The following is a 24,092-nucleotide window of genomic DNA, read 5'->3' on the forward strand; positions in this document are numbered from 1 at the left end:
TTGTATTTCCTAATCCTTACATCATTATGCTATTTACTCTGGCTTGTTTTAGGTTTTTTTTATAGTAATTTTATTAAAGATTATAATTATAACAGTAAAAACTAATACAAGCTAAAAAAAGAAAGAGTAGAAAGTTCAGAAATGAAAGGAAAAAAGAAAAAAGAGAAATAGAAAAGAAAAAAAAATAAGAATATAGTAAAGAAAAAGAAAAAAAATGAAGTGACTTCCCATCTTCATCACAAGCATAAACAATTTTAGTAACTTATCACCTTCTCTTAAAATATAACAAATGACCTCTTCTTCCCATATTCCATCTCTTATCTATAAACAAATCCATAAAGCATCATCATTTCAGTCCTAATGTCAGCAAAATTCTATTAAGGATTACCAAAGGTAACAACATTTTAACCTTGATTAAATGAACCAACTTTATATTCATTCCTTTTGCTTCTAACAATCTTTAGTCCATTCAAATTATGCCATAGAACTTGATTTCTTTTCATTTTTTCTGTGTCCCTTTTCACACGATTCTTCAAAACTTTAACAAGCCTCTTTTGTAAATCCAGTATAGGAAAATTATCCAGGTTACTCTCTTGGTTTGTTATTTGTATATCCCTTTTAATTATTAAGGCATCAGCCAGTTTCTTTTGTATGTCTAGTGTAACATCTTTTTCCATGTCGTTCTTGTAGCCTATCATTTGTAAATCCACTTTCAACTCAGTCTTGATCTCATCAGGTAGAGCTTGTTCCTCTTCCATAACATCTTTTAGACACAATCTATCCATAGAGACATATGCTATTAAAAGTAACTGCTGGGTCCGTTGTTCAAAAATAACCTTCAATATGTCCAATGTTAGACTATTTTGCTTCATTCTGTAATTGTAAGTCAAGTTTAAGTGTTCTCCTTTAATTGTAATTTTTATTTCCCTCTAGTTCCCTGTAGTGGCCAATGTTTAAAATCTTATCTTATATTTTTTTTTAAAAAAATTCAAAACAAAAGTATTTTCCCATGGGAAGGGTTCTTTATAATTAATTCCAAACTTTTATTTCATATTTATTTGGACTCTTAGGTCCATTTGTAATTTTGTAAAATCAAAGTTTTATTCGCCCTTTTGCTGTTTATACCAAAATAATTTTTTTTTAATCCTTAAACTTGTAGCTAAAACTTCATTTGCTAAGAATTGAAGGAAACTCACTTGGTGCTGTAAAACCTGTCAATCCAAAGGTTCCTAGTAGCTGAAAAGCAGTTAACAAGCAATTTCTGAAAGTGATTAGAAAAGGAAATACGCGAACTTAGTGTCCTTTCAAAGGTGTGGGGCAATTCCCTCATCTCCCAGAGCTCTAAACTCCCAGAGACTGCTGTCTTGCAGTCTCTTTGTGAGGAACAGCTGTCTGGAGCACTTGTGGGCAATCTCAAGTCCTCTCCTTGTCCGGAGACACATTATTGAAGAGCCGGTCTACTACAGCTCTTCATTCCATTGCAGCCATTGACCCTGCTTTTCGGAGCAACCTTCAGTCCGCCATTTCTTCCTCCAGAACCTCAGTCTGGCTTGTTTTGATAAGAGATGTTTCTGGCTTCCCATCCATTATGCTTTGAAGGCAAATACTCCATCAGTCACATTCTGTGCATTTGTGTGGCAAGTAACCCTAGGTTTTTCCATCAACCCTGGTCCCACAGATGTGTACCTTCCTGTGCCCTGAATCGTGCTGCCTTTTCTAGAGAAATTGATTAATCATACACAAATGCCTGGATAAATTTGTTGTATAACCTGACCCATTAATCAGTTTTATAGTTCACTTCAACAGAAACAGATGGGAAGTTCTTACAAAGAAACAGAGAATATAGCTCCCTATTTTATAAGGTTTTTTCTCAGCCATATTTTAGTTTAAGAAAGAATATATTTTCTAAGGAAGATATTGTCCCAAGGGGATAAAAACTATTTAAGTTTCCAGACTTAACTCCAATGAACATTTTTTGAAAAGTATTTTGCTATATAAATTATACTGGTGCACTTGAATCAAATATCCAACTGCCATTGTAAAAAACATATTATTGCACTGATTTACTGGCTTTCCTGTTGAATACCAGAGCAAATCCAGGGTACAGTGGTACCTCGGGTCACGAACGCTTCTGTTCACAACCAATTTGGATCACGAACAGCACCGTTCGCAAAATTTTGCTTCCATTCGCGAACACCGGATCGGGTGACGAACAGGATCCGCGGCCATTTTCCCTCCCGTGACACATGGTCGTGGCTTCCTGTAGGGAGGGGGACTCTCCCTCCAAGCAATAACTGCCTCCCCACCTGCCTTCCTGTCCTCCACGCCAGAAGTCGCGTCGAGCAAGTTTAACGTTCTCTCTCTTCGTACTGTATTTTGTTTCATATTTTTGTGGTTTTAAAAAAAACAAAAACATATGGTTCAGAACGGATTAACTGTAATTACATTGAACCTTATGGGAAAATTGGATTCGGGACACAACCAAAATTGGCTGGCGACCAAATTCGTAGGGGTCAGAACGGATTAACCGTATTTACATTGAACCTTATGGGAAAATTTGATTCGGGTCGCGACCAATTCGAGTCGTGACCAGAGTCACGTAACGAATTAAGTTCATGAACCGAGGTACCACTGTATTAGCTTTGGTTACATGTTAGGACAAACTCTCTTGTGTGAGTATGACCTTCCTTAACAACTATGTTAAATTAAGACAGTGGAACTAGGGATTGATTATTTCCAAGGGAGCTTTTTGGAATTAGTATTTCTTAGAAGAGATCAAGGTTTGTGAAATCTGATTTAATCTACCAGAAGTTCTGCCATTTTTTTTTTTTTTTTGCTTTGTTTTGCCATTTGCTCAACTCCTCTGATATTTCCATCTTACAATAATGTTTCAAGTTAAAAAAATAAATTTCCTATTTTTTTATTACATATAGACAATTTTAAGCTAAACCTTACATATTACACTGCCCTCTTTTTCTTCATGACACAGTCAGAGTCTCTGTATGGTTGCTTTATAGTGATTAGTTATGGAGACCAACATACCAAATCAGTATGTAGAGTGTATGAGTTTATTTATTTCCATTATTTCAGTGCCACCACATTCAACATGGAATCATGGCAGTATACAATAAAAACCAAAATAACAATAAAAGTAATATAGAAATGCAGAAAAAATAATTCTTAAAAATATGAAACCCTTTAATAAATTGCTATAACCAAAAATTATAGGAATAGGCATACTGAGGATAGTTTGTAGCTAAATGTCCTTTCTTTAGGGAAAACTAAAGTCAAGAGCTATGGAACCATCTGGATTTCTGGTGGATAAGTGTCAGGGCTGAAAAACAAGATGATCTTAATTTTCCCCCAGGTTTCATGTTGGGAAAGAACCTCAGCATACCACCCTGAGATGTGCTCACTGGAGAGATGGAATCCACTGGAAATAGATAGTCCTTCAGGTACCTGGGTACCAAACCATGTAGGACTTTAAAGGTCAAGAACAGCATTTTGAACTCTATCCAGAAGTAGCCAATGCCAGGCCGCCTTCTCCAGGAAAGGGGGACACTGCTAACCTTGCTGAATGAGATTTCAGTAATACAAGGAAGGTCTGCTTGCTTGTGCGTGACTAGGTTATCGAGTAACATGATCTTATTACACACAGACCTGGCATTTACCGACAGCAAACGTAGGCTAAGACCTCCGGTAGTCTAGTCACCTGACTTCTGGAATGAGGCTTTTACCTGCCTGATTCTTCATGGTTCCTAGATCGTTGTGTTTGCCTAGATTACTGCTATTTTATTGTTTACTGCTATTTTTATTTTATGGCACGCTATGTTACAACACATGGTTACAACAATAAACTTATTGACTTGTGTTTGCCTAGACTTGATGTTACTGAAGTGAAGGAAGGTTTTTTGTTTTTTTTTACTTCTCACAGCAACGTTTTACCCAGACCAAGAGCCAACGCTTTTATTAATCACCAGTTTGTCTGTGTGCCCCACCAGTTCACATATTTTAGGGAATCCTGTTCTCCATTCTTCTCTTCCCATTGTCTTCTCATGTTTTCTTTCACTTTCAGCTGTCACATGCTTCTTACATCTCTTTAAATGAACTCAATCCCCTTGCCTTCTCTAAAACTTGCCTCAGCAGCAACCCTGTAGATTCTCCTTCAAAAATTCTGAAATGCCAGTCAAAAGCATCATTTCGGCCATTTTCTTAATTACCTTCTGTTTATTCTATCTGCAATTGCATGTCTTTTCACTGGTTGACCGCCAGTTTACAGCCTGCTTCTCCATTCTCTGTTCTTTCAAGATTAGCAGGTTTCCTTCAAGGATAGGCTAATATGGATAGTTGCCAGTTGTTTGGGGATCATGATGTCTAAAATTATTCTTTCATCCATCATCTATCCTTTGTATGTTCTTGGGTTTTAGAATCCTAAGATTTGTTTTTATGAAACTTATTGACCCTGTGCTCCTTTAACACAATTAGTTCAGCATTCTGTAACAATTCTATACATTTGGGAAACTCCTAAGCCTGGACTGGAGATTGAAAGTCCCCTGTCACTGTTCCTTCTAGACAATCAGCCTTAAAAGCATGCTACCCATGATTCAAGAGATAGGAGTGATTTTGCCCACTCTGATCAGCAAACATAGTCATCTCTTTGCTCAGCCCTAAATCTGGATTATTTACTGTACAGTGTATAAATTGAAAAGCACTGATGCCAATGAGAATTGTCCATTTATTCTCATCCTTTGTTTTCTTTTTTATATATAGTTGTCAATCCATGAGACTATCTGTCCTCTTTTTTCCATGGGAGCTGAGTTTGTTCAGAAGCTGTTTGTGGGGGATTTTTTTTTTTTTTAAAGTTCAAGTATACAATATCTAATTGATGAAATCCTCAAAACGGTCAAGAAGGTTAGCAAGTCAAGACCTACCTTTGTAGAAACCCTGTTGATTACTTCTCACCAAGGTTCTTCTGGTATGTTTGCCTCATTTCTCTGGAACAGGTGTTAAGATAATGGGAAGCTTGGTTCTCTGTAATATGATGGCTTTTGGGCAACCAGGTGTTGGATTCAGGACATTTATGGAGGTAGCCCTTAGTGCGGGTTCATCTTCTAGCTTCCCTCCTTTAGACAGGAACTGAACAAATTTTATTCCAAAAGGTTCTTAAGGTGTAGTTATTTTAAACTAATTTTTAATATGATTGGCACCTTAAGATGATACTGTTCTAAATTACCCCACCTTGTAATTGGTAGGATTTTTACTTTCAGTTACACCCAAGAACAGAATTCTAGTGATAGCAGTAAGCTTACTAGAAGTAGTGTTAGCACTAGTAGTTATTAGATTGCATTAACCTTAGTTAAAATAAATTTTATATACTCCCACAACTTGTTTCTGGCTAGGCTGTTTTTTATTTCTCACAAAATGGCTCGCCTCTAATTTTCAATCAGGTTACCGTTATCCTTCCTCTTGACGCCTTCAGGAACTTGATCTCTGAAAAGTATCAAGTGTTCTCCAGGGAAATGACACTGTTTTCCCTTCTCTTCTCTTAAAAAGAGCTTCATACAGAGTAAACAGAGATCTTTTCAGTACCTAATTAGAAATGAACTAGGGCTAATTGTTTTAAATGAAAACTGGGGAAATTACAGTAACCCTCATGAAATGGTACACATTTTAAGTGCAGGCCTTAATCTGTGTAGTATAGTTACTGTACTGTGGTTCTTGAAGGGTAAGGCCAGATCATTTTCCTGTTCCTGCAATTCCAGTTCTGTGAATTTTGCTATTTTAAAAGTGAAGATAAGGCTAGACATTAGTTTTATTTATAATGTTTTCTTGATTTTCTCATATTATTTGTAGATTTTTTTCTCCTTACCATGCTTTTTGCATACTGGCTTCCAAGCAGTTGATATAAGCAACATCTCAAAAATTAAAATACAATGGCCTAAATAATGGCAGATGAACAGGTAAATTAATAAAGCAAATATAAGAAACTTTCTCAGTAACAGTCAGAGCTTTGAATGGCATCAGAGAACAGAATGGATCTTTTTTTTTTTGTGGGTAAACATGTATGGGAAAGGATTTCTATAATTTGAGGACAGTCTGTATATGTTTAGAATCCAGGGGAACCTGGAAGATGCACCTCTGAGCTTTGAACTAATTAGTGGATGAACTTCTATGGGAGTCCAGTCCAAAGCTGTTGAGTGTTTTAAAATCAAACCAGCACTTTGAGTTCAGTCTGGAAGCAAACTAATAAATTAGTAATAAAATGATGAAAATGAAATGAAAATAATGTGATCATGTTTGTAGTTTCCTCAAGTAACATCTAGGAGCTGATGAAGTTTTGCAAGATATTAACAGTAGTTTAGCCTTGATCTCAATAGAACATGGGTATAGAACATGGCATACCCCACAAATTATTATACCTTCCTGTAGTTTAACTTTTAGATGGAAATTTTAATTTCTTTTGTATCCATCTTTGTATGTAAGGTAGAAAATAACAATTCATGGAATTTGATAGCTAATGAACTAAATTTAGCTAACCTACCAGGTATCTTGGAATCTTGCTTTGCAAGAAATTACTGAAATCTGAGTCATTGGAGTGACTGTTTGAGTGACTCCCTTTGAAAGATACAGTGGAAAAAAATGATATTGATTCCATGTATTGCATAAGGATTTTTATTTTTAAGTCTGCCCTCTAAAATCACAGGCAGGATGTTGATACACTGTGCTAGTAAACATTCTGCACTATTTAGAAATAGAAAATGAATCAAGGGACCTCAGAGGTGTGTAATTACATGGAATAGAATGTTATTTAATTCATTCTGGCACATTGCATCTGATAACTTTTGCTTAAGGACTTAACTTTGCTGATTCATAAAAGCGATCTTTCATCTTAAAACTATACTGAATTGACAAAAAAAGGGGAGGGAAATTTCTCAGTGCAAAACTTAACTTCATTAAAAATTAAAGACAACAATGGGTGATTGTGGTTAGGAGAATATTAGAAGTGTCTCACATCTTGGCAAATGATGAATGATTTTTGGAAAAAGGAAAGTGAACCCAATGCCAAGCAGTTTTACCATCTTCTGCACCTCATATGAAACAACTATCCTCTCTGATGCCATCGCTGTCTCTTTCTTGATTTATAAGTTGTCTTTTTGCCCATGGCAAAATATGTTATTCATTATATATCTTCATTTGAAATTTCTGACGATTAGTTCATGTGATGAGTTTTCCTTTGAAGTGATGCAGATAACTTATTACAGCAGATACTGACATTATGGAACAGTTTATTCCTGAAGTATGTTTGATGCCCACTGTGCTATCTTTTCAAAAAGGGTTTAAAACTATTTTGATAGGAATTTGAGCATTAGAGGCACTGTTGGACTATCTTTTAATTTGGGGATATTTTTATTGTCAGCTGTGATTTTTTGTTTTGATGATAGTTTTATTTAGCGATAGAGAATGGTTTTGTTTTCATATTTAATATGTTGCAAATCTCTTGGAGTCCTTGCAATATGGATGGTATTCAAAAGTTTGTACTAATAAGTGAATATCCATTTTTAAGGGGTCTTTTGAATTGCTATGTGCTACTGAAAAGATTATGTATCTTGGTACATAAGAAGATTTTTCTAAAGTAATACATTGTATATCCTGAGTGTGCCAGTATGTTGCGTGTATTTCTAGTTGGTGGGATATGAGCAAGAGGGTGTTGGCTTACTAGATAGATAGAGATCCTAATTTTCAAAGAATAGAGTGAACATGATCTGGACAAAATTGGCTTTGGTTGTGCTTGTGGCACACTGTCCAAAAAGGGAATGAGTCACTGATGGATGGATATGAATTGAATGCACAAGTAAATGACCAATGCAAAAGAAGCACAATTGGGTGTTTTGGTCATTTGGAGAGAATTGAAATGAAGGGCAGCTTACAAAACAAATCTATGAAGGAAAAGTGAATGGGTTGATAGGAATGGGAAGACCAAGATTACTATAATTAATGGAGTTTATGAAATTGTCAAAAAGAACAATACATTTAAAGGCTAAAAGGTAGTGTATGAATCAGTACGTGAATGTGGCGGAACCAAGATCGTCTGCAGTGCTAGAAAGGCATAGAGAAGTATAGTGAATGGTGATGATCTAAAGTAAATTTCCTTTTGTTTTCTCTTTTCTCCCTTGCTTTGCGTGTCTTAATTCTATTTATTTATCAAACACATTTCTACCCTGTCATAACCAAAATGACTGTCAGTGGCTTACATAGAATATAAAAAGAAGCAGTTTAAAACATCCACAACCACATTTAAAACCATACAGGAATATGATTACTACTTCTCACTCTCTTTATGGTCTTTGTGTAATATTGCTTACTCCAAAAGGTAATAGCATGAAGGGTATGACGTATGACAGTAAATTGTTAATTGAGAATTAATTGTGCAATAAAAGTTAGGCATTTGCCACTTTAATCAAAGTTTATAGTCATTAGCAGTGTAAATGAAATAAGGGCTTCTGTTGAGGGCATACTAGTTCAAATAAGGGGAAAGAGAAGGGGTGGGGGTAGAGGAAAATTGCAGATAAGTTATTTTTTGTCTGATGTTGATAAAGTTTGGGACAAGGGTCAGATATTGGAAAAGATAGAGAATGAAGTGAAACGAGGGATTTCAGGAGATGCAGTTTTGAGGAGAAAGTTCAGTGACACTGAGGAACTGATATGAGGGAGAAAGGGAATGGTGGCTGAATGAAGAATTATACAGATTTGAAAACAGTGGCATCTAGCTTTCTCATTTTTCTCTTCTGGAATTAAAAGGTTAGTAAGGAATCAGTGATATCTCTCCTCATAGTACTTAAGTAGACTTCTGATTAAATATATTACTCAGAAGTAAAATTGATGTTGGGGTTTGTTTCACTAAGTTTTAGTGGAGATCAGGAAGGAATGTGAATCTTGACTTACATGGAGTTGAATGCACCTCAAACATTTTTCAGTTTTTAACATGATATGGAATGATAAAGTATGTAGAGGACAGAATAAAATCAAAAGACTAAGCCAGGGAGGTCACAAAAGTTACCACATATATAGACCGCAGAAGAATGTGTTGCAACTGAATATTTGCATTGTAAAATTATCCTTTTCTGACTCTTTCAAGATAGAATGGGAACCTTTCCATTCCAGTCCAGTTTTGACACAGGATTGATTGGGGGCTAAGCATTTAAGATATGTAAGTTTGACCTGGGACATTCGAGCTAAGATAGCAGATTATTAAATTTAAGTGTAGTAATAATAGTGTTTTGCTTCCATTGTTTCAGTCTGAAAGCCTGAAAGAGTGAGAATTGTTTCTGCTTTTTTATCTTTTAGATTTTTGCCATTTACTGAGCCCACCATGTTTTACTGAGGAGGATAAATACAGTCTGGAAGCTCTCTGTACAATTCATAAACAGATGGATGATGACAAAGATGGTGGCATTGAAGTAGAGGAAAGTGATGAGGTTGGTATGGACATATGTTACTTTTAATGTTACGTTTAAAAATGAAAGATCCCATATATATGTACAGCTGTGCTACTTCACATAATCCTGGCAAATGAATTGGAAGAAAAACTTCACTTGGCATTTTGCGGCATTTGCATTCTTCAAGAATGCAGAGCACAGATTTAAAATAAAACTTGAAATTAATTTGTGCAGAGCATTGGATAGCATTACATAGTTATTTCTGCTAAAAGAGTAGCTTTTTATACTAAAAGATAATCGGTGTGTGAAGTTGGAATCCAAATTGTGAAGTAAAACCAGCCATGACTTTTTTTTTCTGTACATGTACAAGAATGGGGGCAGAGCAAGGCTAAGGCATATGGATCTTTTAGCAGGTCACTAGTCTGCAGCATTTTCTGGTCTTAGCAGATCTGCCACTCAATAGTGGGGAAGGTTTGCATCAGTCAGATATTTTTCATGCTTTGTGTGTTATATGTATTTTCTGTTTTATGGTGGTTCTGATGTGAGTTTTTTTAAAACTCCTGTTTAAATAAGCAGCTTAAGATGAAAGCTATTTTTCTTCGACATTGGTTCAATTTAATAAAGATGGGAGAAGTTTAAAAAGTGGCAAGACAGAAAAATGAATAGTCTCACTCATCTTTAAAGGTCTTTTGATACTGTTAACTGGGGTGTTGTTACCAAACATGTTTAGTAGCATGGTTCAAACAACAACTCCAACAACAACAACAACAACTCCTCCTCCTCCTCCTCCTCCTTCATCATCATCATCATCATCATCATCATCGGGAGATTAATAATTAAATACAGTACAAAGTAAAATGTAGAATGCACTAAAACAGGAACAAGATACACACTTGTGAGAAAACATGCGTTTTGGTTTATGCTCATCTCATGCAAAAGCAGGACCTTTAGCAGATCCTTTTTAGATGTCCTCACAGAATGGGTGTCATCAAGTTGGGTGAGATGGTCCCTGATGTAAAACTGCGTTGTAAAGGGCTTTCTAGGCGATAACCAGCACTTTGAATTTGGCCCTGCTAGTTGTCTGGCCGCTGCATTCTCTACCAGCTGTAGCATCTGCACATTGCAGAAGTCCAGATCTGTGGTGGCAAAGCTATTTGGTCCACAGTAATTAGTACACCGCCAACGCTGGAGAAATCTCCCCCAGCCATGGCCTTTACCTGATGCTCCATTATCAGCTCCTTCTTAGGAAATGTGATCCCACCCTAGGAGATCCTGCTGTGTTTGCTACCACTGACAGAATGTCAGTCTGTGGTTACCCACAGTGAGGCATTTTCATTGGTTGCTTCTGCTTTCTAAAATACTTTCCCTGCTGAAATCTGTGAAGTATCTACTGTTACATTTTTTAGCATCTTCCCTGTGTAAATATTATTGATGAATAGTTTTCATTGGTTTGGTTTTTTCTTTTTTCTTCCCTCTGTTTTTAATAAATACATTTTTATATTTTTTCTTTTACTGTATTTTATTATTGTATTTTAATGACATTTGTTTTTATTTGTAAATTGTTTTGAGTTATGACTACATAGGAATGATGATAGAACTACAGTCAATAAATCAGTATTTTTTTCTTCAGATGGGGAATGAAATACTCGGTACTGATGGGGTCTTTTGGGCAATGTTCAGTCTGGCACTGGAGGGTACCACTGTCTTTTCTTTGATGATGATGATGGTGATGATGATTTATTAAGTTAATATGCCGCCTGACTCCCAGCGACTCTGGGCATTTATAGATTGCAAAGAATTCAAGTATATCTATGGGTCTGTAATCATATCATCTGTTCTCTTTCTTCATCATCTGCAGTTATAATATTGTTTTAAGAATTATACAAAGGGAAAGAAAAGTTTTTTGTTTTTTTTTTAAAATGTGGGATGTAGAGTTTTATGTAAGGAAGGAAATTCTGTCAGAAGAAATTAACCCCTTTTGAAAAGCTGCTTCCTGTTCAGTTAATGAATGCCTGGAACAATTAATAGTGAATGTTCTTTAACATCATGTTCAGTGTTGATATTGGGAGTGGCTGGAAATTATTCCTGAAAAAGCTAGTTACTTTTTGGTAGACTTACTCTGTTGAGAAAAAAGCTTGTCACATTACAGAATATAGTGTCTTACTACAAAATACAATGGTAATTCATTTCCCAAAGGGAGCAGTGTCTTTATGTGATGATAATGACATACAGTCTAATGCCAAAATAAGTGCATGGTAATCTTATGTTTTAGCTAACAGACACATTCTCAGTATGAGCATCTTCTTAGCCTTGAATCAGAGTGGTTCATCTGAATTTGAGAAAGGGAGTTAGGCCCATTCTAAAAGATGCTTTTTCAAACTAGTGATGATAACCAGGAAACTTCCAGCTCTGGCTGGAATGATTGAATTGAAGGAGGAAGTGTCAATTGGTAACTAATCTTAAAATAGTAGTTATTGTAAGAACAGCTGAGCAAGATGTCAGTTGGCCTCTCTCTGGTGCAAAGTTGGAAGGCTCTGGATCATCCTGGAATATTCCCTTCTGTCTGAGAGTAAAGATGTATGCATGTTGACAGTCTGAGTTAGGACACAAGAACCTACTTGTCAGAAGAAAAAAGGAAGAAGCAGACTTCCTGCAGTTATTGAATCTGAATTAAGTGGAATGGAAGAGTGGCAGGAAAATCACAAGTTAGAAATACATCTCAAAGATGAGACTTGACCTCTGGAATCAACCACTGCATATTTTTTATTCTTGCTGGCCTATTACCTTGGTTATTGGAATATCAGCCGTTGATATTTACAATCCTGATTTATATCTTGGGTCCTGTTCTCATTTATAGGTCTTCCTTCTTGTCTCCCTCCCCCCCCCCCCCCCCCGCTCTGTGTGATCTTCTGAGCTTTTGATCTTGGACAGCCTGCTTACTACAGTATGCACTTTCTGCTACCTGATTGCAGGGCTCCGGTAGTGGCATTCAACCTTGGCCAGGACAGCAAGTGAATTCTATATTTAGTAAGCTTAAGTGAAGATTATTAGAGAAGCAGAGGGAGAGAATCTTCATATTAGATTTTCAGCTCCTGCTTTGCCAAAACACTTTAAAGACTTTTGCTGTAGCTTTAAATTCTGAGTTGCCCCTGATATGCTATGGTTTATCTCCAGTATGATAAACATACGGATGATTGAGGAAAGCTGCAGATGATATGGAGGGTGCTTGGGCTACTGAATGCCTTGCCCTGGCTGAATACACAGACCCTGTGAAATGAAGAAGAAGGTGTGAATTGCTCAGCTGCTTCTGCTTCTCTTCACTGAGGGCAGCTTATATAACAAGAAGCATCACGACTGTGTCTACCTCCTCCCTACTGGGAAAATGCTCTGCATTAAAGCAGATTTGAAATGGTGGTGTGACTGCAGCTCCTGTATTTTTTCATCATTTCATTAACTGGCTGGACATTTGTAGCACAGTTTCAGATATATAAATATAAGGGACTGGGATTATTTAGCATTTGAAGGACTTTTCTGATTACTTTAAAAACTCTGTGTGTGCGTGTGCGCGCGCGCACATGCATTTTGTCTTCTGTATCGAGAAGCAGATACTCTGCTTGCCATTTTTTGCCTCAAGACTGAAGAGCTACTGCCAGTAAAGGCAAACATGGGCATATGTTCATTTTAATATACATTTTAATATATGTTCATTTTAATAAAGAAAAGCAGCTAACAGATGCAGCCAAAAAAGTATATTTTATAATCCAGACACATTTGGAAATGTCAGTAAACTGGCAGTAATCCTAATTTAAAATGATACTTTTGTCTGAACTTTCTAATTTAAATTTTTGAGCTATATTAATTCCTTTTATTTCATATTGAAGAAAATACTTTGATACAGTAAGCAACATCTGTTATATATTTCTGTCATTGTAAATAATTCATTTCAAACTTCTGGAAAGTATAGTCATAGATCCCACATACTCAGAAATGCATTGCATTTCAGTATTTGCAAAGGGTTTTTAAATTGGTGAACTTTGATTCCAACTTTTGCCATATGTCCTAATGTCAGAATTTTTCCATATTCCTGGACTGTAAGGGATTTCACTTTTAAAGCTGTTCCACAGTGCATGTTCTGCTTAAAGAAATATGTAACGTATTTATTATATCTAAAGCAGCATTGGAGCCCACTGCAATGGTTTGGGAAGAGTTAAGCCAACTTTCTCACATCTTAGCCAATCTCAATTATAGAGATCTGAGTGCACAGCAGCATCTGTAAATGTAGAAATGTTACTTCTGCCCAGGAAGGGCTAAAGTTGATACAACAGTCTACAATAGGAAAAAGAATTTCAAATCAGAAATGCTGTTTTAGATATGAAGGGACTTGTAGACTTTAAATCTATAAGTTCCTTCGGATCTAAAAAAAAATCTAACTTTTTTTCAGATCTAAAGAAGGTTAAAGGCAAGATGGTGGAAAGAGCAGGAGCCATGCATGGCCTGTCCTTGCATTAGTGTGTTGTTTTTTGTTTAGGTGGATTGTTAGGGGAATGCCTGAGTTGGCACCTGCCGATTGAGGTCGGAGTGGTTTTGGACCTGGACTTGGATTCAGACTTGTTTGGGCTGCATTCCTGGAGGATGGGCCATGCACTGACCGCACCTGCTGCACTTACTGCGCCCATGGATGGGCAGCTGTGGAGATGGCCCCTCTGTGCTGTGTGCTTTTTTGCCACAGGTGTTTCTCCCCCATGGATTTTTTTTTTCTTTCAGATGGCAGCGACAGAGAACTGGACATTCCTATGGCTGGTTGGGATGTTGGGAGATTCCTGCCCCATGCTGATGATAGAGGTCCTCTGCCTGCTATGGCATTGTGCAACCTTGGTGGTTGCTGCTGGGAGCTGCACCTTGGCAGCTCTCCATCCGAAAGACCATCCAGGACATTGGGATTCCGGAGGTGTTGGCGGTGGCCGGAGGGGGGGAGGATGACAGTAGAGTAGCAGGCTAGTGTGGCCCCTCTTTCCCTGTGACTTCTGTTAGTCCCGAAGCAGAAGAGGACGAAGCAGCATTTACCACTTCAGCATGGACTCTATCTGTTGGTTAGGTTGCCTGTGTTTGTGGACTGTGGGTTTCCCACTGAAGACCTATTCTCTCCTCTGGGTGAGAGCCAGAAGAGGGGATTGGTGGGGTTGAGGTGAATGGAGGAGGAGCCCTGGACCAGTCAATGAGAGTGGCAGGGGAGGCGTTCCTGTTAATGGGGATGTGTTTTTGAGTGTGTTGAGTGAGAGTGGGGGAGGTGGTAGCTGAGCACCCTGATGGCGCTGAGAACTATTGAAGCTGAAATGCCTCAGGGGTCTTGGCCTCTCCTCCCTGGGGTGGTTGGTGCTGAGGACAGGGAGTGTCCCCGGCCTTGGAAATTGGGTGGCTGGGATTGGGGGATAGTGCTGCTTTGGAGGGTTGGGGGCATGCCCAAGTATTGTGGTGGTGACGGGCACGGGGAGATATGGCAGAAGACAGGGAGTGGGCCATTCTTGGGGAATGCAGGGCTGATGTCTTATACCGGTTTTGCATTCCAGCTCCTTGGTCGCAGCCCCTGTACCCTGTCAGCAGGCCTTCAGAGGGCCTGGTTTTTGGCTGTTGCTTCTAAATGCCAGGACAGTCTGTAATAAGGCCTCCCTCATTTGCAATTTAGTTGGATGAGAAGGCTGACCTGGCATGTATTACCAAAACCTGGCTGGGTCCAGAAGGGGAATGGCCTTTTGGAGATATGCCCAGCTAGATTTCAGGTGTGGCATTAGCCGAGGCAGGGGTGGAGGTGTGGCGATCATCATCTGATAATTGCTTATGGCTTTCAGGGGCGCTGCACCACAGGTTACCGGATGTGAGACCCTGTTTCTTAAGTTGGGCTTTAGGGATCAGTTGGGATTGTCCTTTTGTACCAGCCTCCCTGCTGCACAGCAACCTCCCTGCCTGAGCTACTTGACTCCATTTCTGGGTTGGCAGTGGAGTTCCCCAGACTTACGGTCTTGGGGGATTCAATCTGCCTTCTCTGGGAGCGGGGTCTGAGGTGGCTCAGGAGTTCATGGCCACCATGATGGCCATGGGCCTATTGCAGGTCAACAGACCCTGACATGGGACAGTGGTCGCACACCGGATCTGGTGTTCCTGTCGGAGCAGTGGCTGTGTAATCTGAAATTGGGGGCACTCTTGGTATCTCCCTTGTCATGGTCAGATCATGCCCTGATTACCATGGGATTCTCTAGCGCCACTATCCATTGCAGGGAGGCTGGACCCATTAGATCAGTCTGCTCTCAGTGAGTGATAGACCTGGATGGGTTTCAGAGGGAGCTGGGGGCTGTTCCTGTTGGTCTGCTGTGTAGTCCATCTGAAGCCTTGGTTACCACTTGAAATAGGGGGACAGATGAGGCTTTGGATCAGATTGATCAGAGACCTATGCGATCTCTCCCCTATTGTGGATCCTGTTACTCCCTGCGGTTCATGGAAGAGTTGAAGGACATAAAATGAGAGAAGAGATGTCTACTGCATCACTGGCATTCAACAGAGGATGAACTCAACCGAGCATGAGTTAGAGCCCCTATTAAGGCATATCTTGTGGTGGTAAGGGCTGCGAAGCATCAGTACGTCTCTACCCTTATTGCATCTGCGGATAGCTGTCCTGCTGCCCTGTTTTGGGTGATGTGGCCTTTTGGGGTGGGGCTCGGAGAACCCCTTGCAAGGGCATGTGGAAGAATTTGTTCAGCATCTGTTGGACAAAATCACTCGAATTTGCTTGCAGTTGGATGCTGACCTTGTTGCAGGTCTGGGGGAGATGCCTGGGAAGGAGTCTTGCCTGGTTATCTGGGAACAGTTTGAACCTGTTGGACCTGAGGAAGTGGACAGGGTCCTTAGGACTGTGAGCTCAACCACCTGCTCTTTAGATCCATGCCCCTCCTGGCTTGTGAAAGCAGCCCAGGGGTGTCGTGTGAGTGGGGTTTAGTGGTGGTGAATTCTTTGAGTGAGGGGGTGGTTCCTTTACCTCTTAAAGAGGACTTGGTTTGCCCCCTCCTCAAGAAGCCATCACTGGACCCCACTATACTGGACAATTTTTGTCCAGTATCTTTTTTTTCTGAATAATATTTTTTTATATATGTTAACTGTCTATATATGTTAACTGTTTTATAGTTTTATTGTACACCACCTAGAGTCACTTTTTTGTGAGATGGGTGGCCATATGTAAATTTGATGAATAATAAATCCAGTATTTAAGGGGGAGGGTCACCCACAAAACTGCAATCTGTTAGTCTCATTGAGTGAATTTCTCAAGCACCTATTTGTGATTTCACCAATCTCACCAGTTAAAAAGAAATAGACTGGTGTGCATCAACGGACTAATGGCATTTCATCCCAAATCTATGTGCATTGTCATCTTTCAGCATGAGGACAAAATATAATCTTGTAAATCATTCAACATAGTTGTTGCAGCAATGATTATTGATTATTCTTCTGCAGTATAGGTACCTTGTGAAGTGTCAACTAAGAAAAAAACCCAACTATCTTAATCTAGTGCCTCCAATCTCCATTCAAGAGAGGTGAGCTAAAATAATTTTGTGGTTGATAATTGCTGTTGATACTAGGAGGACCAACAAAACAGCAGGGGAAGATTCACCAAGCTTTATTTTATAGATCATCCACGGAGTGGCCAAGATACTTTCACTGCTAGATCTGAGCTGGCAAGTAGATTGAAATAGGAACAGCTAGATGGTGTAATCCAAATATGTGACATAATTATTTGACTACTGTGCTTCAAAAGAAAAGATTTACAGTGTGCTGATTTTTACGAATGTGTGGATCCAATTAAAGCAATTGACTGCCTCTTTCCAGAAAGCACTTTACATTTCAGTTCAGGTCAAACCTTTATTATGACCACAAGGCCAGCAATCACATACAGTAAAACAAATAAAAATGAAAAAAATGTGTAAGGCTAAAAAGAAAAGACATGTGTATGCATTTTCAGATCCAAGGAAAGACAAACAGATATAGTCGGACAAGTGAAGTGACAAATAAGAAATTATGTTCTGTGCTGGGAAATTTCTTCAGGATAGAGTAGATGAGAGTCATTCAGGATTCTTCGTAGAGAGACTCAAAGGTCCTGATACTTCAACTGTGTGGTCCTTGGACTTATTTCACCTATTAGGTTGATTCCAGGGCCTGGCACTGTCAAGGACAAACATGAAGAGGGATAGCTAGCATCAGGCACATCGTTTAGAGTACTGTGCAGTCAAGAAGAGACAGAACTAAACAGAGGATTGATTTTCTGCCATGAAAGACTGAACAAGGAAAATTTGGAAATTAGGAAGATGCAGTTTCATTTTAGCAACCTAAGAGGACTAGTAGGTTGCTTTAAGGTCAATAAAATTTATTTGCATGTAGGCAAACATGGAAGCCACTCAGGCACATATCGATCTACGTGGTTATGTTGAAGTAGAAGAGTTGTCCCAAGGAAACTACGGTTGCTCTTTTTGAGACCCAGTGACTTGAACTGAGGCAGTTCAGTGATATATATGAGGTACAACCTGGTCTATTTACAAGGCGTGTTTGGTGAAGTAATCTCCTTTGAAGGAGTTTTATGCAAAGCAGAGATGGAGGTGATTGACGTAGGAGTAAAGGAGGAAACATACTGCTTGAGCTGTCAACCTTTATAGCTTTATTAGCCTGTGTAGTCACTTAACTTTGTTTCCCAGGAAATGTTGCTTAACTGGGCCTGTCACACGGTCTTCAATAAAAGCAGAGTATTTCAGAGTGCTTTCAGGCAAAAGCCTCAGTCACTTGTTCTTGAGACCAGGTTCTTATAATGGAAGCCAGTTGCTCAAATACCAAGATGACTATTTGAATTGTAAGAAGACATTGCTTAGCCATTAATTCAGCTGAGTCTACCTGGGGGAACAACCTCTCCCAGTTTTCTGAGATGTTCTGGGATTCCCATTTGCAATAAGGTCTTATGTTCCTTGATATTTTCTAAAGCCAGCATAACAGAAGTAAAAGTGGAAGTTAATTTACTTACAGCTTTTGGGGGTAATAAAAGTTCCTCAGAGGAAGGGTGAAGTCTGGAATCAGCTCCATGTCATTTTTTTCCTTTTTCACGTTCTGCCCAGGCAGATTTCCCCTTGCAGTTTTCGATTTCTTCTTCCTTCTTCCTTTCTCCTGGGGAACTGGCAACTGGTTAGTTGTTTGACATGGCGTGCTATAAAGGTAGTCCTCACTTAACGACCCTGAGTGGGACTGGAATTTCCATTGCTAAGCAATGTGGTTATTAGGCAAAATATCACATGACCGCACTGCTTAGCGACAGCCGTTCCAGTAGTCCTGGTTGCGGTTCTTAGGCCAGGATTGCATTGTCAATAGACCAGGACCTCATCCTTTCCTGCCCTGCCATCTTCTCTTTAACTCCCCCCCAGCCTGTCTCCTCCCCATCTCTGCCCTTTTGGCCGCCCTGCACTCTGCTGCTGTTGCCTAGCCCTGCAGCCCTCCACCGTCCCCAGCTAACCTTTGCTGTCTTCTTCTGCCCCTGATGAGGTGAACCTGGTGAAGGCTGCACAAAGGACCAGCAGTTGCCTCATCTGGGTGTGCTTTGTCAGCACCAGGAGGAAGATGGTGAAGGTCAGCTGGGGACTGGGGGGGCAGCAGGGGTAAGGGCTGGCAGCAGAGTGCAGGGTGGCCAAAAGAGCAGAGATGGGAGGGAGACAGGAGGGGAGTTGAAGTGCCCCTGCAGTGATAAGTGTGAGTGGACTACCAAGTGCTTGAAATTTGATCATGTGAAGCAGGGGTGCTGCAACGGCCATTACTTCAAAGACTGGCTGTAACTACCATTCATTTAGCACTATCATAACTTTGAACCGTTGCTGGACAAATGGTCAGTAAGTGAGGACTACCTGTAATGCATTTTGAACAGCAGAAAAGGCAGGAAAGCAGAATGCTTAAAGAAGTTCATGCTAACTGATCCCATCTTGTTTCATACCTACAGTGTTACTGCCTGGACCAAAAATGTGTCATTAAAAATGGTGCCCAGGCTGAACCAGATTCAAGTGACATTATCAGCAGTGTGATTTGCAAGGAATATATGGGAGTGCATTGAAGGTTCTGTTTTATTGCCCTTGAGGACAGTAACTACTTAAAATTACTCTGACAGGTGTGTTACATATCCTTTGCAGCTGTGACTGGCAGATGTAAGGATCTAAATAATGATCCTAGTCTGTATTGATCAATGTGATTTGGTCCAGGACCTTTTCTCTTTCTCTACTGTTTTCCAACTATTGATTCGAAGGAATGGCAGCAGCCTGGATGAATGACATGTGTTATAGCATGTTACTGATTGACCAGTTTGTCATCACAAGAACTTGCTTTCCGCAATAAATAAATGAACAAGTACATAAAGTTTTTGACTCATTTGTTTAATTAGGTTCTCTTTATCTAGTTTTAGGACTTGTGTGAAGAACAGATCACATTTTAGGTCATATTTATACAGAAATATTGAAGATTCAAAAGAGTTCACAAACTTTTAAGCACCACTTAAAAGCACCATTGATGCCTCTGTAGCTAAGTGGCACATTTTCCTTAGGACCGTGCAGCTACCACGCGAGCCCAGGAAAAGATACATTTTCCTTAAGGAAGTGCTGACATGTGCAGTGTGCACACTCACACCTGTTCTGAAGCAGCTTTTCCAGTTTGAATTAGAAGTGCTCCATATTCCAATGTGTTTGTACAGATATATTCATGTACACATATTTAAATGGGTCACATGTGCCAACAGTTGTTGGGAGAAAATGTGTTCAGGATTGGTTTCAGTTGGTGTTGGGATTCCCTAGTTGTGAGTGGCGTACCACATTTTTGTCTGTATTCATATACTCGTGTGTGTGTGTGATCTTACTTTTCTGCAGGATTGTTTTAAATTCAAGGTTGTCTCCATTTTGGGTAGATAAGGACGTGTTTCTGTCTTTGGAGGGCTTTCATACTTCAGTATTCTCAAGTGATACTGAATCTCTTGAATGTTGTGTTCTCAGGGGCTCCTGAAAATCCTATTCTCCCCCCCTCCTTTTTTTTTTTTAACAAGAGTATTGCCAAAAGATGAACAGATTTGCCAAATGAAAACAAGGATGTTTTAAATAAAAGGAGGTATGCTTAATGGTTATTGTAGTACGGGTGAAAATCCTAGCTTTAAGTAGATCTTACTGTTTCAGTCAAAGACTGAAGATCCCTCTTGTATCAGTCAACCCTAGTTATATCTCTGTTCCAGAAATCCAGAAGACATTCCCCATTTCTTCAAATACCGCACTGTCCCAGCAGTTTAAGCTTTGTCCTTTGTAATCCTTCCCAGAACAGTGCTATTCATGTTTCTTGCTGGCTTTGGGACTTAATGATTCATTGGATGTAGTGCTGTAAGTTGAAGAAACTGCAAATGAAGCTGAGGAGTGCTGCAGCTGCTGGAGTTGCGTAGCTGTTAAAAGGACTGAGGAATCTCTCAGGCCCTAGAAAGTGTTCTGAAATCTACTCTGAGGACAGAAGGTTAATAACTGGACCTCAAATGCAGGAAGAAGAAGTATCCTTCCTGTTTTAAAAGTAATGTGCAAATACTATTTGGTTTTTGGTTTTTTTGGGGGGGGCAGGATTCAGTAATTCTTAGTTTAAGTTCTTATAAAATTAATTGGTTGTATCAGAATATATTTATACAAAGGTCTAATTGAGGCTTTAATTAGTGTATTTAGCTCTAATTTTATGGTGGGTATGAAGAATCTTGGAAGCTGGTTCATTGATTCCTAAGAATATTTTTTACACCATTATTTCTATAGACCCAAATTACATAGCTGTCTTTGTGAAGTTTAATTTCTTTAGGATCCTTTGCTTTTGTCCTTCCCAGCCCCATGGTAGCTTCACAAGGGGTAGGGCTACCATATATATGAGGTGGCTGGGAGGATTTTGGGAATGGGCATTTCTGGGTTGACTGAATCATCCCTGATTTTGTGCTGTCTGGGCAAAGGGAACAACTAACTTGATCTGCTGTTTTGAGTAGTATGGCCTATGCTTCATTAAATATTTGGCAGCTTCCAATTCATCTTTTTGATTTATAAGGAATTGTATTATTCTGATACATTGGCGAGCATAAATAAAAGAACTTGTTTTCCCTCCTGTTGAGAGGGTTGTCTCTTTCTTTATAAATCTATCCCTGCTTTGGAAGACCGACTGAGGGCAACCAAGAGAAAGACATTTTTAGGCCCAGCATTCCATCTGTGGTAGAACAGGCTTCCCCAAAGAGATTTGCTTACATTACAATTTAGGTCAGTGCTAGATAAAGACAGTTTTATTTGTCCAGATACTAACTTCCTGGATTGTGTTAACATAGCTTTTACATCCTTTGCTGGTTTCCCTGTACTTTCATTTTTTTCATTTTTTCCCTTAATTCAGTTTACTCTGATTTACATTATTGTAAGTCCCACTGGACATTTAAAGTACAGTATGAAAGGTTACAAGAAATTATTTAAAATAGGAACTGCAATAATTTATGATGAAAATATAAAAGGGATGCTGGTAGACATTGCAGAATTGGTTTGTAGACTTCATATCTTCATTGACTTCCTGTGAACCACAACTGAGCTTGTTTTCAGGCTAAAAAACCTGAAAAAGAATCAGATGACATGAGATGAAATGTAAGTTTAAGCATTTACTGAAATATGTATAGCTCTATATAACAATACAATTGCTCCTATAAGACCTCTATTATAAAGTAAATCCCACTGAGCTCAAAGGGACTTACCCTCAGGTAGATATTTTTGATATGTTTAAATATTTGATATTGGAAAATGTTTAACATGTCAATGTTCAGTGATCTGTCTTTGCTATCACAGAGATACAGAAAAAGCTGTATTTCTCCCCATTATGGTTTCTATTTTTCATGTTTTAAATTAGATTTGAAAAATGACTTTTTGAATAATGGAATTTGTGATGACTTCACTGATACTATAAAACGAGGGATAGGATTGACTGCCTGATGTCAGATGGTAATATTTTTAATATTGGTATGGTGAGAAAAGGAAAACAAAACTCTCTTCCTGCTATTAAAAGATAATGATTAGGGAGGGTTAGCTGAGCATTATTTGTGTTAATGTTTTATATTTGCAGACAGTTTATATGGAAAAATAGTAATACATTGCATCTTTCACACCAGCATGTGCAAAATAAAATCTACTCTGCAGCGTATATAGCTTTCATTTCACTGCTGTAGAAATTCAGTGCATCATAGTAGAAATGTTGTGACTGCCTCTTAAATTTTCTAAACTAAGAGTTGCTTGTGTTGCTACTGGTTTCTGCAACTCCTTTGTGTATATATATGTGTTTGTGTGTGTAATGTATGTGTGGAATGTAATATTGGAGTATTCTCTGAAATATTTGTACATCCGCAAGAATCAGATGATGAACCAAACTGAAATTGATAATCTGGTGATGAATAGATTTTATTATTTGGAACACATTAGCCACAGCATTATAATTGCCGCATACCTTTGCAAGTCTGTTCTTGTTCTTGTAAAACTTTATTGCCAACTTTTATAAGAATGCTAGCTTTATTGTAAAGATTGGTTTCAGAGATTCAGATACAGAATATTAAAACAGTAACATCTCCCACTCCTGTACCCTCTTCTGGAAGCTTAATGCTCTATCCTAGGAAGGGGGCTTTCCTCCACTGCAAATAATTACTGTGAATTGAGAGGGGCTCTTAGCCTCTCAGAAGCATAGAATAAATTGTTGAAAACAAAGTAGCGGGCAAGGAGATACAACTGACTGCAGTTTTGATGCTTTTGAAGATGGGCCTTTAGTTGAAAGAGAGCGGTTGTTTGTCAATTTAGAGTTGCTGGGAGTCAGGCAGCATATATAATATATTATTATGGTTGGTTGCACAGTCAGCCAGATGTTTAGACTGGATTTGGCATTTTTATCCACCTATCGAGTCCTTCCCAAGGACCTGGGATAGGCAGATGTTGTTGTTTGATGGTGTTAAAGGTATCGTCGCAGGATAGAACCTGTTCCAAGTAAAGCTGCCTTTTGCAATTGAGTGGTGGTGCTTTTGTCAATGCCAGTGGTCTTCAAATGGTACTCCAGATGTTTTGGAATTGCACCCAAGGCATCTGTTACTGTTGGTACTGTCTTTGCTTTCTTTTGCCACAGTTGTTCTATTTCTATTTGCAGGTCTTTGTAGCTTGTGATTTTCTCCAGTTCTTTCTCTTCTATATTGTTGTTTCCAGGTATTGCAATATCCACACTCCAGACTTCTTTGTCTTTCTATCAACAGTTGATAGGTTTGGGGTGTTGTGTGGCAGGTGTTGTCTGTTTGAATTCTAAAATCCCAGAGATGATGATGATGATGATGATGATGATGATGATGATGATGATGATTACCACCACCACCAACAACTAGTAGCATCTGAATAGGGATACATTTCTTTCTTTCTGTTCCCTGTCCAGTTGCGTCTTCTTGTAGTCTCATATCCATTTGGTTTTGTTATTTCTCTTCCCCTTTACCCCACCTCCAACCTGTGTTCTCTTATTTTTGTCTGGCTCTTTTGAAAAGGGAAGGGTGGTGCATGAAACAAGATGGGTATGTTGAAAAAGAGGAAGCAG

The 24,092-nt window shown here is 38.9% G+C and overlaps 1 protein-coding gene across 1 annotated transcript in view; it reads left to right on the forward strand.

Moving 5' to 3' along the window:
- STIM2 (stromal interaction molecule 2) overlaps window positions 1-24,092 on the forward strand; it is a 78,695-nt gene that overhangs the window by 28,638 nt on the left and 25,965 nt on the right. Inside the window, exon 2 of the mRNA XM_088131437.1 lies at window positions 9,346-9,476. Coding sequence (XP_087987563.1) covers window positions 9,346-9,476 — 131 coding nt within the window. The remainder of the gene's footprint in view (window positions 1-9,345; window positions 9,477-24,092) is intronic.

Source organism: Python bivittatus, unplaced genomic scaffold (assembly GCF_059951505.1).
Source record: "Python bivittatus isolate LINGU-HERP-01145 unplaced genomic scaffold, Pbiv_v1 ctg000960_np1212, whole genome shotgun sequence".
In the NCBI taxonomy this organism is placed as follows: domain Eukaryota; kingdom Metazoa; phylum Chordata; class Lepidosauria; order Squamata; family Pythonidae; genus Python; species Python bivittatus.